The sequence below is a fragment of the Stigmatopora argus genome, chromosome 15, assembly GCF_051989625.1.
Source record: "Stigmatopora argus isolate UIUO_Sarg chromosome 15, RoL_Sarg_1.0, whole genome shotgun sequence".
Classification (NCBI taxonomy): domain Eukaryota; kingdom Metazoa; phylum Chordata; class Actinopteri; order Syngnathiformes; family Syngnathidae; genus Stigmatopora; species Stigmatopora argus.
The window spans coordinates 9,964,319-9,981,362 of NC_135401.1; the positions used below are offsets into that span (position 1 = coordinate 9,964,319).

A 17,044-nucleotide genomic window follows, 5' to 3' on the forward strand; every position below is an offset into this window, starting at 1 on the left:
AGGCCATAGATGAATGTACTAAAAGTTTTCCAGGATTGACACAAATAATTTAAAATTGGTGGACTTTCTTCTTAACGTGCATTGTGTGCATTGTTTTTTTATTTTTCCTCTTCATCATCGAGATTCTTCAGCACAATAGGACACTTTTAGCAAGGATATAGTGTAGACTGCAATATGTGTGGGGAATGGACATAAATGTGTTAAGAAAGCATCAAGGTACAATTTTCATTACAAATTTCCTTAACTTAAATTCAGGGCTTGGGCTTCCGTGCATTTGGCATCACATACTAAAATCACATATTTCATTTCATAGATATACCATGTCTTGATGCATCTACTCTAAACTATTCACTTCTCCCAACATTCCAGCTTTAAGAATAGCTGAGATGTGGGAAGCTTTTGTTTTTTTAGAGTTGTTCCATTTTTTTTCTCGTTTGCTTGAGAAGGGAGAGAATGCAATAAAAATGTATTTTCCAGCAGTGTGGCTGAGATTTTATCAGCAAGGACACCTCACCTTGTTCTATCTCTAGAGAGCGGCTATCAATCTCGATGTCAAGCCGCCTGGACGCAGCACCACAGAAGTCTTCTAGTACGCAGTGCACGGCTTCGGTCACATTGTACGGCACCTCCTTTTCCAGCTTCAACCTGCTGTTCACTACCACGCTACCGTTACGGAAGTTGAGGATTTCCAGTTGCTTGAATCCCGTCAGGTTTGACTCGAGGTAGGGTAAAAGCTGCAGACAGAGAGTTAGTCTAATTAGTTTTAGTTGAGTTTCTCCTGGCTAAAGTAGAAAGATGATTATATATTAATGCGGATAAAAGTTGGTTTAGTTCAGTAGTTGTTTAAGAAAGTGAATGTGGAAAAGGAGGCAGTAATATCAGGATTTGAAGCTTGTAAGACAAGAGCAGGTAGGAATTGTGTCTTGATCATAGGAAGACGAGTTGCATTCAGCATCCACGTCCCCCCTGAGAAGAAGACCACAGCGAGAGGATCTAGTACTTTGAATCGTGTTGAGGTTGAGGTTGTCATTGCACCGTCCAATCCAGAAATTATTCAGGTCGCATTTTACAGAGACTTTGCTATGAATAGTTTGTTATTATATTCTAATATGAGCATGAAATCCCACCATGACGGTGCTTGGCATAATAAGATAGAAAGGCAAAATTAGTGTTCACGTGGCATAAAATGTGCAAATTGTAGTCACGGAATACCGAGGAGAGGGATCAGCTGCTTAGCAAAAGGCAAGCATATCCATCAAGGACTTGCATGCAAAGGCAACAAGCAAATACACATGCACTGCAAACAGCAAGCTTCACTTTTAGCCGTTGGTTTGAGCCTACGGCTACAATATGAGAAAGGGGCGGAAAAAACAACCATTAAACCCTAAACCTAAAGCCCCACAGACTGATGACAATGGCAATATTTAGCAAAGAAGGAATTCAACCAGCCGACCAGTAATGGCCCCGCATCAATGAGCATTGATCGCGCTTGAACCCCCCCAGCTGAGTCATGTCGGATCGCGAAAGAAGGTAAACACCAAGTAGGGGAGATTAGGCTTTAACTGGATGGGCTGTGGAGCGAGAGATAAGACGGCCTTAAGGAGTTCGCTTCTGACGGGGTTACTTCACAACGACCGACACGTCAGTGACAGCCACTTTCCTGCGGCTAATAGTCTACGGCAAAAATGGCGAGTTTCTTGGGCACCATTCTGAACTATTAGTCTCCAAGCAAATTAACTGTGAACAATGGATTAGAGAACAATTAGTGCCTCAGCAGCCTCCCACACAGGTTCAAAGTGGTCGTTTTATTACAAGACCTCACTACAGCCTCGTCCAATCTAGGCAAGCGCAACTACAAGTGCTTGTATCTACTGGTTCCTAGTGAAACATCTCTTCTCTGGTGTCACAAGGCCAAATGTCATACGGAATAACAACCTGTTTTTCTAAAATCACATTATTGTCCATTAGTCATCCAACCTCCATGTCCAGTTTTTAGTGGTTGCTTCACAAACCAGTAGGTACAGGAGTACAGTAATGGAGGGGTTCAGGAAAAAAAAGGGAAGCTTCATGTATATGGATTTATACATGTCAAACATCATCACTAATAAGGGTTGGCAAAAACATTTAAATGGGCTGTTTTAGTTTATCAAATAATATTTCTCTTCTTTTTCCAAAAAGCCCATTTAAAGGATTATTCTAATGGGCTGTTATTGATTAAAGACGGTAAATACTTACCATCTCATAGGTCAGGCCATATTATTGTTTGTGCTTCCAGAAAGCTAAATACAAGGACTGATGCAAAGAACTGCACAAATCTTTGTATGGGCAACCAGTAAAGATTGGAGATGGAGTGATTTTTTTTCTTTTTAAACATTTACTTATTATAATTATCATACTTGTCTGACAGTTTGATAATGTGATGTCAGACAAACTGGATAAGGTTTGGTTCTCTGTGAGAAAATAAAACTGCATCGTCAACAGGATCCGTTCATTTTCAGCAAAGAGCTAATGGTAAACTGACAGTGTATCGAGAGTAGGGTTACCAACACCCTGAAAAAAAATAAGGGACAGCTAACCATCACTCCTTAGATCTTTTTTTTTTGTATGTCAAAAAATTTATATTTTCAAACCTGAATTCATTATATCCATATTTGTCTGGTATAAGCACGTGAAAAGAGCTGCCTGGTGGTGGTGCGGGCAAGCGTGGGATTGATTCCCGCTTGGTGGTGGTATGATTGGGCGTGCGAGGGACTGTCTGTCTGTGTACCCTACGGCTGACTGGCAATCAGTATAAAGTGCAGTCTGACTTTCATCAACCCTTGCGAGGATACGTGGTACAGAAGATGAATAAATGAAGGATGTGAAAAATTATTATTGTAAGCAATGTATTTTCATTTTAAAAAATATGTACTAGAATAAAAGAAATATTTGTCCTGCTTAATTTAAAACATTTACCATGGCCTAAGTATCTTGCCTTATATATTTCTAAAACTGTTGTTATTATTACATATTAACATATTATATTACTGTAGAGATTTTGAAAATTGATTGATTGTTCATTCATTTGCCATATTTACATATGTAAAATCTGTGATTGACCAGCAACCAATTCAAGGATTGCCCTGCCTACCTACCATTGTTGACTGGGATAAGCTCCAGCACCCCCCAACCCCGGGAAGGATAAGAGGCTCAGATACCGAATTAATGTTAATGTGGACACTGACTTTTTGTTTGTACACTTCTGTGTATGAAAGTTGAAAAGGGGAAATTAAGGGGAAAATAGTATCATAGATTAAACCTGACACAATACACCACATAGTTTGCCAATGATGAGTCTGCAGAGAGGTTTTCAGAGGATGGTTTGTATGATATCCATAATAAAACGGATTTCACCAATCCAAACGGATTGTGTTGCCCCACAGATGTTTACGCTTTAGATCGGGTTACTACAGTACATGCTATGTATCCTCTCTCACAAGACCATTCAACAAATGCTTCACCAGCCGCCAAACTTCCAGCAATGTAAATTGCTCACCTTTATTCAAATTGGAACTTACACAATGTTTGTCTTTATACCTACACAAGCACACACAGGATAGAGTGTGTGAACATGCCTGCAGATGTCTGCACATGGTGCAAAGCAGCTTGAAACCTTTAATAGTGTGTGTGTACGTATGTCTGTAGGGCAGGAACTGACCTGAATAACAGAAAGCTTCTTAGCATCCACAAATGACAAACCTCCACAATGACTAAGGCAGACCAAGGTCTTGTGATTCAGACTACAGCGCGTAGGCCGGTTTGTAAACACAAACAGCAACAAACAATGCACCTGTAGCACTCCAAAACATGTAATATGGGCATCTTCACTCCAAAGTTTTATTCTAATAATCACTGTATTCTTCAAATAATGTGTTTGTACAAGAATTTTATAGTACCAAAAAGCACCTCGTCTTTCCATAACAAAATATTCCATATGTTTACAGGATTTCTCACAATGAAAATCAGAAAATGGATTTTTTTGAGTAGGAATATTTGTAAAATTTTATAAATATACACCAACATATATAGAAATAGAATAGGAAAAAAGAGAATAACAGAGTGGCAAGTTTAGTTAATTTGAGGTACAACAAAGAAAGGTGCAACGGACTCCAAATGGTGTGCAATCAATGCTATATTTAACTATCGTTTACTTACTGTTTTAGAAATTATTATTTGCACTGAGCTAATGAGAAAAGTTTTTTTCATTTTATTAATGGTACCTCTTTATAAGAAGTTATTATCATTGATATAAAATTCCACTTATTGTGCGTATTATTGATAAGGCCCCTACAATTCCATGTTATGATACACTGAACAAATCTGTAGATGATTGTCTCACAAAAACAAAACATAAAACACATTTCATTGGTTTGGAATGGAATGGGAAGCAAAAACATAAATTTGCTTTACTTCTGGCAAAATCTTTTGCTTTAATAATATGTTAAACTAATCCATATTCATTCTATTTGAGTTCTTAGGCAAATAAAAAAAATGGTTTGGCTATGTTTGGAGAAATAGTTATCATTTAAACTTCTATTTATAATTAATACAGTTTCATACTGTTAAAAAGTGCACGTTCTTTAGGCTGTGCTAGCCTGAAATATCTTATGGAACAAAGAAGAAATAAAGCTCGATGCAAAACACGCAGCGACAGTGACAATATCTATGATGAAAAGTGTTTTAGTTAGCCTTCAAATTTTCTACAATGAGTTAAGACAGATGCATTAGGAAATGTTTAGTTTGAAAGGTTAGCGCTTCTAGTTCCAATATGGAAGAAAAATACCGGTATGGAGGCTAAAGTTGTCTGTCTCTTAGGCCCAGATTTATTGGATGCTCCAGGATTTGGCGGCTTTCTGGGCCCAGAGTGTTGAGTCTGAGTGGAACACAATTATTTGAAGATTTTTTCTTTCAAACCTCTTTCTCGAAACTTTGACTTCAACTTTAAATATTGGCCTTAAAACAACAGGTTTAAAGTCATCGAGGTGAAAGCTGTATTCTAATTAAGACAAAAGCAACCCTGAATCACCTGAGTAGTGTTCCAAAATGATTTGGACCAATTAGAACACTGTTCCTCTTGGGTTAGAGCGTGTGTAAGTTCTAATATCATGTTAAGGAATGTCCAATACTTGTGTAAACCTGGATAGGCATTCTAATTGTATGATCACACAATTTTTCTTTTTTTTAAGATTTGTTAGTGTGTATAGCACATACATTCATTGGCTTGGCTTCTTTAGCTTCTGACTCTTAGGACCAGATTCAATTGGCATTCCGTTTCAAAACAGTAGAAGAGAATGAGGCTTTCTTAACAATAAGGGAAGCCACTATGTAAATATATTTTTTTAAAGACAGCACATTTCTTGAGTTTTGCATAGTCTACGTACCCTTAACTCCCTCTGGAGGTCCAGTGTTCATTAGGAAAAGTACTATTTTCTGGCAACAGCACACCTAATTAGAAATTTGGCCTTTGCTTTGCTTCTTGACACCATGTAACACTTTACAACTTTTATAAAAATCATAATGTGAGGAAATGAATATGAACCATGGCAATATGTTTGCTTCAATTGGCAGTTGGGATGACAAGGCTTGCTACAAAATGCATCCTCACAAGGTCTATAATGTGTTAAAATTACTTCATCAAAATGCAAATGAACATTTTCATTACACTGTTATGCTTAATAAACCAAGTACTCAAAGGTAGCATGTATCAACATTATGTCCAGTACAAAAGCTTGGATACATACCAGCTCAAGAAATGTATTCTCCAGTGATCTATATTCTGGCGAGGTCTTGTTGAACAGATCGTCAGAAAACATCATGTTCGTCACCCTCAGGCTAAAGAAAACAACTAAATCTCTGCTCTGCTGCACTGCGGCCATTACGGGTGTACTGGCTTTTCTTGAGGCTGGGACAGCTGTGGAGTGATCGTCAGCCTCTGAAGGGTATACAACACTACCGCTGTCCTCCCCTAGAGCCTCAGTCCTTTCAGTTCTCGCTTGTTTGGGCTCCACATCATCCTGCATGTTGGAGTTTTCTGAAAGGGGTTTTGACATTGCTGGGGTTATTCCATTTGAATCATCTGTATCGTTCTCACTGGAGACTGTATTGGGGTAGTCACTGTGGGTTTCACCAGGGTTTTGGCTGACTTTATCCGTGGCTTCATTGGAAACAATGCTGGCTGCTTTCGTGCTGAATAAGTCGGAGACTTCATGGGCTTCAACTGGACTGTCACTCGACACTTTACCGATAGCTTCAGTGGTGACAATGCTTGGGGTTTCACTGGGGACAATGCTTGGGGTTTCACTGGGGACAATGCTTGGGGTTTCACTGGGGACAATGCTTGGGGTTTCACTGGGGACAATGCTTGGGGTTTCACTGGGGACAATGCTTGGGGTTTCACTGGGCACTACGCTGCTAGCTTCACTGTGGGACTCACTGGGAACTTCACTGAAGATTTCACCTGGATTGTGAGTCATGCTGGGGGTTTGAGTGGAGAAATTGTGCAAGACTTCCATGGAGATCTCTGTTTGGGCCTCACTATTGACCTCTGAAGGGACTGTGTTGAATGCATCGCCAGGGGCTTCACTGTGGGCTTCAACTGAGACAGAACTGGGCACAATGGTAGGGGATCTACTGGGGACATTAGAGGTGACAACACCAGGAGCTTCACTGGAAACCTTGTTGGGATCAACGGTGGGAACTGCTTTGGGGACTTCCGTGGGGGATTTACTAGGTAAATCACTGGAGATGTGGACTAAACTGGGACTCTTGCTGAATGTTTCACTGGGGGCTTTACTGGAGACCTTGATGGGGACATCACCAATAGTAGTAAGTATTTTACTGGAGACCTTTGTTGGGATGTCACTGGGAATTTCACTTGAGACTTCATTTGAAATTATGCTAGAGGCCTCACTCGGGGTTTCATTAAGGACTTTAGTGGATACCTGAATAGGAACTTCATTAAGAGCCTCATTGTTAGCTACACTGGAGGCCTCGATTGGGGCTTTGCTGGTGACAATAAATAATACTTCATTGGTGACTTCAATGGAAGCATCACCCTTGTTTGTGAGTGATGGTTTTGGCTCCGTGTTGGGCTCTGTTTCCATGTTTATAACGGCATCCTCATGAGATAATTCAGATTCCGTGGCAGAAAGGTGAGCTTCGTCAATGATCACTACCACTTGATGGGACCTTGTTGGGGACGCATCTAAGAAGTCATTCTCTCCTGTGTTTGCTTCTTCATGTTCTTACAAAAGAAAAATATTTTCAGAGCATGTTTACACTATGAAAAATTATGAATTTAAAACCTCACCTCCACTGTTAACTTCAGTTGCACTTGGGTCCTTGACCTCCACCTGTCCCGGTTCCTGAATGGCTGCTGGTGTTATACTTAACATGATGATGTCACTCATCTCCCCTGAAAGATCACTTGTAGACGCCTCCTCCACTGCAGCTCCCATTGGCCTCTCATCAGCGGTAGGTGCAGAAATGGATTCTGGTAGTGTGGTCACCAAGGACAGCACAGAATTATCTGTTTGAGGTTGTATTTTGATACTTTCAAATGTGCTTTCTGTTGCTGCTACGGTGGGTTGAAACGTTGAAATGCTGTCCTCAACTATGATTTTGACACCTGGGGTGTACAAGCTGAGCTCTGAATCGGAGTAGGCTGTGGTAACTGAAAAGAACAAGAATATTGATCGTTTTCTCTTCATCAGTTTTGCTTGAATAGTGTGAACGTTTGCTCACCAGCTTCAAAGGTTAATTTCTGGATGTCCAGTGGAAGTGATGGCTCTTTTTGTAAAGCTTTCAACATCACATGCCTCAATTTTGGAATATCCACATTTGCCTGCCAGTCTAAAGCCTCTGGATCATCACTCAGCTCAATGTCTCCATCAAAGACCGCAGCATAATGAAGAGTCACATCCTCCGAGCTGATGAAGACAAAAAGTCAAATCACAAAGCCGAAGAGGTAGCAGAATGCTTATGGGTTGTGCAGCAAGCAAGTAAACATACAGTAATGTAAGTGTGTATCAATTCTGTTCATATATTGGTTTTGTATCAATAGTTAGATATTTAAAATGCAATAATTGTTCTATTTAACTATAATTTCAATCATAGTAGACTAACCTGAATCCCAACAAACGGATGTCTTTGAATCCTGGAATTTTTTTAAGTGCATGAACCATCTAGCAAAAGAAAAAGCATAAATAATATAAAAATAAATATGATTATGCCCAATATGACTTTGATATTATGTCTTGGACACAGTTAAATGAATTCAAATCATTACAATTAACTGATTCAATGTCATTCGGCAATAGCTACACCGTTTACCACAAATTTTGGTCCTTGGTCCCTTCCTGAGCTTCGACCATATGATATGTAAATCTTAGACACTTCATATCCCCTAGCCCAGTATATTGACAAATCCCAGATTTACATCTTCACTAAAACCATGATTTCTATCATCTGTTCCTCATGACTAACAACTTCCTCCACTGTTACACCCCAACTCACCACCAATTAAAAAGCCTTTCAGCCCTAAAGACTAGCACAAACAAGTGAAACAGTGCCCTTCCAATCTTAATATGTGTACCAATCATTACCATAGCCACGCGATGGTGCAGTCGTTCTTCTGCCTGACTTTGATGCGGGCAGTCTGGGTTCAATTTCCACTCGGTGGCAGCGTGATTGTGAGAGTGAGTTGTTGTCTGTCTCTTTCTGTGCCCTACAACTGACTGGCGACCAGTCTAGGGTGTAGTCTGCCTTTTGCCCGAAGACAGCTGGGTTAGGTTCCAGCATCCCCTGCAACCCTTTCGAGGATGGGCAGTATGGAAGATGAATGAAATAATTACCATATCTTTGCCTCTAACCATTTCTATGGGAACTCTACACTTGAACATTTGTGACAGAAAATTTGAGTTGAATTGAATTTGAGTCGTTGCAAAGATGTTATAGTTCCCCGAACATTGAAAGTATGAGGTAAGCCTGGACTACCTATTCATCTAATTACCCAAACACCTAAACTTCTCGCTTGCAAGCTATAAAACCCCTGGGTAGAATGATTCGTGGCTGTGTTTGGGCTCTGATTAAAGTGAACACACCTTTTCTGCGTGACACTAACTTGAAGAGTAAGTGACATCAATGTGGAGCTCTTTGCTTGTTTTGGACAATGATGTAGGTGGTTCTTGCAAGAACCCAAACATCGAAAGAGGAGGACTAAAAGTCTCAAAAATCCCTACATCCCTCATGAGATTGTACCTTGTCGGTTATTTCTCCAGTGATGTCTTCCGCGTCAGCTGCCTGAGGATCATGCAGTAGCTCAATGTAGGACGGCTCCACAATGGTAGCATTAAACTCAACAATGTGCTCCCCATAGTTCTCTTGTATCATTTTTGGCTGTTCCTTTGTCTGGTAAAGACAAAGTTGTTATTCAGCACAGCCATTCTCATGTAAAATATTGAGCAGAGACTTTAAATACCATATTATCTTCAGTTGGAATCAAAATCACTGGGGGGGTCCAAGTGCCTAAAACCAAAAAGAAATATATTAACAGACTGCTGTTTGTCAACCAAAATTAAATACATAGTATAGTAAGCATGTCACTTGTTTTTAACTCACATTCCACTCCTGGTTCTGGTGTGTCCAATACAACACTGATTGAAGGACAAAAAAGTGGTTACATTTTTAACTATTGAAGTTAAGGGGGGGAAAAACATTTTAAGTCAAAAACAACATGATAACATCACAGAAACTACTTTGTGTGGGTTGCTAATCAGAATCTAAATTGGCTATTTCACATACTTGGCAAAAACAACAGTCAAGAAAATAATGTTTTCAAAAGATGACGGTAGACCTACCCATCAAGCTGAGCCTGCTCAGCCACTCTCTGAAAGTCAAAAAATATCATCGTGTTTCATCAGTGTCACCCAAAGTGTATTAGTATTCATATTAGTAATGATACGCCGACTCCCTTCAGTTATATTAAAGAAAATCACCTCAAATCTGTTTGAATTTAGGCAGAATGGTGGCTGACTCATTACAACAACCACATCATGGACCAGAGGTCATGAATTCATATCTAAAGTATACTAGTTTGCATGTTATCCCAATGTGTATAGCTTCTAGTTTACTCACACATTCAAAAATAAGCATGCTAGGTTAATTGAAGACGTTAAATTGTCCCAAAGTGGCAATCTAAGTACGTTAAATATGTTTGGTTGCTTGGGGGGGGGGGTCTATATCTGCTCATGCACAAGGGTGAACATTAAGATTCCAGTCTGCTCACTGAGGAATATTGAAGCACAAAATACAACTATTGCATCACTTACTTGGGCTACCATTTCCAAATGCTCTTGAGAACTACTGAAGTTTTGAGCCAGGTCGTCCATACAGAGATTTTCATGTTGGCAGGAGTAAACCCACGATCGGTATTCCTCTGTGTTAGGTACCCTGTCCAGGAAAATACGAAAGGCCTCCCAAATGGCTTCCTGACAAACTGAAAAAAGATGTGACTTTTTGTTAACAACAAATTCACTAGGTGAAAAAACTTGACATTTTTTTCCAGATTTAAGCGAAAAAAGGGTGGCCACCAGAAATCTTGATTTTAATTTCGGTGAAAATTTGTGAGCTGTTCAAATGGGGAATGATGTCAATCATTCATTTTTCATAGGGCCATTGGGGGTGCTGGACGCTATGCCAGCCAACAACGGGCACCAAGCCGGGGCACCCAGAAATGGTGGCCAGCCAATCGCAGGGCACAAGGAGACAGACACCCATTCACACTCACACTCATACTTAGGTGTAATTTAGAGTGTTCAACCAGCCTACCCTGCATGTTTTTGGAATGTGGGAGGAAACCGGAGTGTCCAGAGAAAACCCACGCAAGCCCAGAGAGAACATGCAAACGCCAAACAGGAAGGTCCGTACGTGGGATTGAACCCTCGATCTCAGAACTGTGAGGATGACACGCTAACCATTCGTCTACTGGGTTGCCTCATTGTGTTTATTTTAACCTCATGACAGTTTTGTTTTTTACTCTGATTGAAAACCAATTTAATTAAATGTGTAATTATGAAAAGCTCATTGGATGAATGGAGCACGGCAAAATGAGACGAATGAAATTATATCAGGAAATGGGGAATAAATTACTATAAACTAAGTATTGCATTTTCATAATTAATCTCACAATCAGCATTATGATTACACATTTCAAATCCATATCACATATCAGAGTGCCGCTTAAAAATGTTTGAGTGCAACACCCAAAAAATACAATACAATGATATAAATAATAATGCAGAAAGGATTTTAAAAAGGAAATTAAAATAGGCCACATGCTTCTTGTCAGCGTTTGTGCTCTTGTCTGCTGCATTTGCATATCTTTATGAATATTCACCGTCCCAAACACTGGAATTTTTGTGCTACTGCAAGGTTCAAATTGTCCAACATTATCTTTATTCCCTAGTAAATTAATTTCTACTAGCAGCGATTACATTTGCATCACCAATATCATCTGGCATTACTTTTTAAATTACACATTGGAGCCATATCTGTTATCAACTTAGTATGTATTTTAAAACCCAAGGTGGTCATTTTAAAGCTCTGCTTGACTATTTGGTAGACAGAGAACATTTGCATATAAATGAATGGACGATATCAAGGCGTCCTTTCTGTCTTTATTCAAAAAGATATGCCCTCTGCTTTTACTGTTATTGACGTGTCAGTTTTTTTGTTTGGTTTTGTTTTGGGGGTTTTGGGGGCGGGGGGATTTTGCTTCATTTTCCAATCCCTTTTAGACCAGAAAAGCATATTTCACAGGAATTTGTAAGGACACAATGCTCAAAGGAATAAACAGCCTTGCTTTGTGATCAGACAGACATGAGATTGATTTTTTTTCCCCCTCAAAGTGTTCAGTAATAGTTGTGATCATATATTGACAAAAACGCGCAACTAAAAGACAATGCTGACTTGTAGCAGGCGTCTCCTTAAAAAATACATAAAAGATCAGACAGGCAAGAAACACAATCTGCAAAAATGATTGATTGCCCAAAGGTTTTGAAGGACTATCAGGTAAATGACCAAAAGAGGAAAACACTCGGTATTGTCAACACATATGAATCACAATATGAAGGTTTGTTTTTAATAAGAAAAAGATTTTATCTTCTCCACATAACAAAACAAAAATTCAAATTAATCTCAAAACCCATCTGAATACACTAAGGCAATGTAAAATGACCTCTCGATGCAGCCTCACTAAAATCTTGGATGCACAAAAATAAAAAATAAAATGTTCTCAATGACTAGGAATAAGAATTCCCAATTAATCCAATATTGAGTAAATGAAAAGAAAGAAACAAATAGCTTTTCATGAGGCTTATTGGTTTTGTTATAATGGTGAAAATATTATTAAAACATGTTAAGACCACATACCATATTTAATTGTGAAAAAAAATTAAAAACATTTACTTACCTTTCCCGCCATGATCATATTTAACTTTAAGCATAAATGTTAGATACCCTTACCTCTATAAATAAATAAATGTTTTTAAAATAAATAAATGCATAGAAATCAACAGTAAATACCTCGAAGCTTGTAGTAGGCTCGATGGCTGCCAATGACAGCTTTCATGGACTCATGGGGGCATACTTTGACACCTGTGGTGAGTATGGTTGACCTCCTCCTCCGATGTCCCTCTTCACCGGCTTTTGCTTCTTTACTGTTGTATTTCGTCATTCTAGAAGCTTGTAAAAAGTGCCTATACCTCACATCCCGGAGTCCTGAAATACCATGATCCTGGCTTTCTGCAAATAAGATAAACAGAAAGTATTTTAATCACTTTGCATTATGTATTTTATTTACACTATAGAGATAGAGATAACTTTTCACAGAGAAGATTCACAAAGTTAAAATACATCGATACACATGAAATACTGATTTAAAAAAAACAATTAATGCAATAATTAACCAATCATTCATTCATTTTCTATACCACTTATCCCCACTTGGGTCACGGTGGGTGTTGGAGCCTATCCCAGCTAACTTTGGGCACCATGCGGGGGACACCTTATATTGGTTGCCAGCCAATCATTAGGCACAAGCAGACAGACGATCATTCATGCACGCACTCATACCTAGGGGCAATTTAGAGTGTTCGATCTGTGATAGAGCTCAACACGTAAGCCAATAATGGTATGTGGACACAGACAAGGTGTGACACACTTCTCACGCGCAGGAGACCTCCACTGGGACAGCAATTGCAAATAGAAGCTAGTTCAGGGCTGTTACAGAAGCTGGTAAGAGAGCCGTTAGTATTGCATCAGAGGTGTTTCAGAAGAAAAGTCAATGCTATCATGCCAGGTGGCCACTCTCAGGGCTCCTTAAAACAATAAGCCGGGATTTAAGAGCCCCCAAACACAGACGGGAAATCGTCAAACCTCTGGATTATCAAATAACGGCTTCAGAAAACTAACGATTTTCGTTTTCTTCCCTGTTAGTTTTAGGGAGAAAAGCAAAATGAGAGATCAATTCTGCAACGTGATGCTCTTTATTCTGGCAAGCAAGATGGACTTGGACTTGTCAGACAGAGCGCAAACAGCTCTCGGATTGTCTTGTTTGTGTAAATGTTTGCGATGGATGCTAGCTTTGTTGTTTTAATGGCCTTCACAAAACTCACTTTGGCAATACACTGTAGGCTTACATAACGCTAATAAAATAGATTGTTACAGAGTTTAGCGAATACCCACATACAAGATGTAACTAGTAGTTGAAGATAAAGTAAATGCTATTTCTGCAATTAAATGTTTTTTAAAATCCTTAATTGTTGATCAAAATCAAGTACTCAAAGGCCTACTATCAATTGAAACACATTTTATACCTGTGTGACAAGAATGTTAAGTGAGAAATGGGAAGTTGCAGATGCCTTAAAACTTATGAGAACCACAATTTGACAGAAGACGTTTTTTAGTGTAGTGGTGTTATTAGTTTAGCGGTGGTGTGGACTCTGCATCAGTTCATCGTGAAGAGTTGGTCTGAAAGGCGAAGTCTATTTACTGGTCCATCTACGTTCCTACCATCAACTATGGTCACGAGCTGTAGGGTTGTGACCAAAAGAACAAGATTGTGGATATAAATCAGTTTCTTACTGGTCCATCTACGTTCCTACCATCAACTATGGTCACGAGCTGTAGGGTTGTGACCAAAAGAACAAGATCGTGGATATAAATCAGTTTCTTACTGGTCCATCTACGTTCCTACCATCAACTATGGTCACGAGCTGTAGGGTTGTGACCAAAAGAACAAGATCGTGGATATAAATCAGTTTCTTACTGGTCCATCTACGTTCCTACCATCAACTATGGTCACGAGCTGTAGGGTTGTGACCAAAAGAACAAGATCGTGGATATAAATCAGTTTCTTACTGGTCCATCTACGTTCCTACCATCAACTATGGTCACGAGCTGTAGGGTTGTGACCAAAAGAACAAGATCGTGGATATAAATCAGTTTCTTACTGGTCCATCTACGTTCCTACCATCAACTATGGTCACGAGCTGTAGGGTTGTGACCAAAAGAACAAGATCGTGGATATAAATCAGTTTCTTACTGGTCCATCTACGTTCCTACCATCAACTATGGTCACGAGCTGTAGGGTTGTGACCAAAAGAACAAGATCGTGGATATAAATCAGTTTCTTACTGGTCCATCTACGTTCCTACCATCAACTATGGTCACGAGCTGTAGGGTTGTGACCAAAAGAACAAGATCGTGGATATAAATCAGTTTCTTACTGGTCCATCTACGTTCCTACCATCAACTATGGTCACGAGCTGTAGGGTTGTGACCAAAAGAACAAGATCGTGGATATAAATCAGTTTCTTACTGGTCCATCTACGTTCCTACCATCAACTATGGTCACGAGCTGTAGGGTTGTGACCAAAAGAACAAGATCGTGGATATAAATCAGTTTCTTACTGGTCCATCTACGTTCCTACCATCAACTATGGTCACGAGCTGTAGGGTTGTGACCAAAAGAACAAGATCGTGGATATAAATCAGTTTCTTACTGGTCCATCTACGTTCCTACCATCAACTATGGTCACGAGCTGTAGGGTTGTGACCAAAAGAACAAGATCGTGGATATAAATCAGTTTCTTACTGGTCCATCTACGTTCCTACCATCAACTATGGTCACGAGCTGTAGGGTTGTGACCAAAAGAACAAGATCGTGGATATAAATCAGTTTCTTACTGGTCCATCTACGTTCCTTCCATCAACTATGGTCACGAGCTGTAGGGTTGTGACCAAAAGAACAAGATCGTGGATATAAATCAGTTTCTTCCCCAAGGTGTCCAGGGTCTCCCTTTCCGATTGGGAGAGACGTCCAGTCATCCAGGAGGAGCTCAGAGTAGAGTGTTGCTCATCCGCATCAAGAGGAGACAGATGAGGTTGCTCGGGATCAAACTAACATGCCTGTTGGAAGTCTCCCTAGTGAGGTGATCTGTGCTTGTCACACTTGGAGGGGAAGCGGGGCCAACCCAGGACACGCTGTGAAGACGGTGTTTCCCGGCTGCCCTGGGAACACCTTTGAATCTTCCCAGAGCAGGATGATATGCGTGGTGGGTTACCTGTTGAAGCCACTGACCCTGCCACCCAACCTCGGATAAGTTGGAGAAAACAGATCGACTCAAGTAACTTGGATGTATGGGCTATGACCCCACTTGCGTTATACATTTTTGGGTTGTAAGAATGACACAAGGCCTAAGACTAGCCTGAAAAAATGTGACCCGCTCAATTGGTGAGAGTTGAGAACTCTTTGATAGCATCATCATTGGCTCTAATTGCATTTAACACAACTTTATCCAAATTTCCAATCAAAACTTTGTCAGTTGCCGCAGATGGCCCAGACAAATTAGCAGCAACAGTCATGTGATTTTATGTTATAATTTTTTTTATCAGCAGCCAGGACACTTTAGACCACAGGCTGTCGGGAAATGTCGGGAACTTCCCAATGACTGGTCTGGGCCTGTCCTGATCTATTTGCCAGCTAACAGCAAGGGCCAGTCTGACAACTGGGTAGGTTCTTTCTCTTCAGTCATTGTTATTCAATAGAAGTGTGTTTAAATATTTGCACTGATAGTAAATAATGTTTGGTATTTACCTGTAGCATATATCTTTCACCAACCTCAATCTTCATTCATTCGTTCATTAATTTTCTGAAACCGGAAGTGCCCAGAGAGAACTTCCAAACTCCACACAGTGAGGACTGACCCGGGATCAAAGTCTTGACCACAGATCTGTGAGGCCGACACGCTAACCACTCGGACACTGGGCCGCCCCAACCTTGATGTCTAAGGATCATTTTCTTCAATTTATTTTGCCTATTATAGATATTATCTATTCATTTTCTATAGCACTTATCCTCATGAGGATGAGTTGTTACAAAGCCTAACAGAGACAAGGCTGTTCCCATGGTGTTTTTTTATTAACTTCGCCATGCAGATACTTATGAATATAAATTGTATAACATTGACACATTTTATACTATAATATGGTGACAACATTGCTAAAGTGACAGAACTGTAATACTGGATGAGACACAGTACTGAAATGTCGTGGACACAAGGTGACAATGTGTCCTTCATGCACCTTATTGCTAATTGAAAAGTGAAAGAAGAGGGTGATAAAAACATTCAATGAGCAGAAAGTGACTCAGAGAAAGGATTCAGTGTGGGTGTGTTTCCCTTCACGGCAGCCTTGGAGATCGACAATCCAAACCACGTCCTTCACTTTTCCTCTTGAATGAGCAACAGGGCCTCGTTGAGAGACTTTGTGAATAGAGCAATGCTGACATGATCATTCACTAATCATCTAAACTTTTGTGAAGACCTTTGTGTCTCTTTTTTCTATACCTTTGCCTCACAAGAGCATAGATCAATGTATTGAATTGTGAACTCTCCTTGACATGTGAAAGGGAATTGTGAAATGGTATTACTTTGCCCTGCGTAAA

General features: G+C 39.8%; 1 protein-coding gene across 3 annotated transcripts in view; it reads right to left on the minus strand.

Moving 5' to 3' along the window:
• impg1b (interphotoreceptor matrix proteoglycan 1b) overlaps window positions 1-17,044 on the minus strand; it is a 33,459-nt gene that overhangs the window by 4,264 nt on the left and 12,151 nt on the right. For 2 of the 3 annotated variants that reach the window (XM_077620707.1, XM_077620708.1), the window contains 11 exons: window positions 12,622-12,840; window positions 10,368-10,534; window positions 9,897-9,925; window positions 9,658-9,692; window positions 9,518-9,564; window positions 9,298-9,447; window positions 8,164-8,222; window positions 7,783-7,967; window positions 7,349-7,711; window positions 5,781-7,282; window positions 515-734 (listed from right to left, as the gene is read on the minus strand). In XM_077620707.1, coding sequence (XP_077476833.1) covers window positions 515-734; window positions 5,781-7,282; window positions 7,349-7,711; window positions 7,783-7,967; window positions 8,164-8,222; window positions 9,298-9,447; window positions 9,518-9,564; window positions 9,658-9,692; window positions 9,897-9,925; window positions 10,368-10,534; window positions 12,622-12,840 — 2,976 coding nt within the window. Of the gene's footprint in view, window positions 1-514; window positions 735-4,822; window positions 4,913-5,780; window positions 7,283-7,348; window positions 7,712-7,782; window positions 7,968-8,163; window positions 8,223-9,297; window positions 9,448-9,517; window positions 9,565-9,657; window positions 9,693-9,896; window positions 9,926-10,367; window positions 10,535-12,621; window positions 12,841-17,044 lie in introns of all 3 variants that reach the window. The other variant, XM_077620706.1, reaches the window with a different exon arrangement.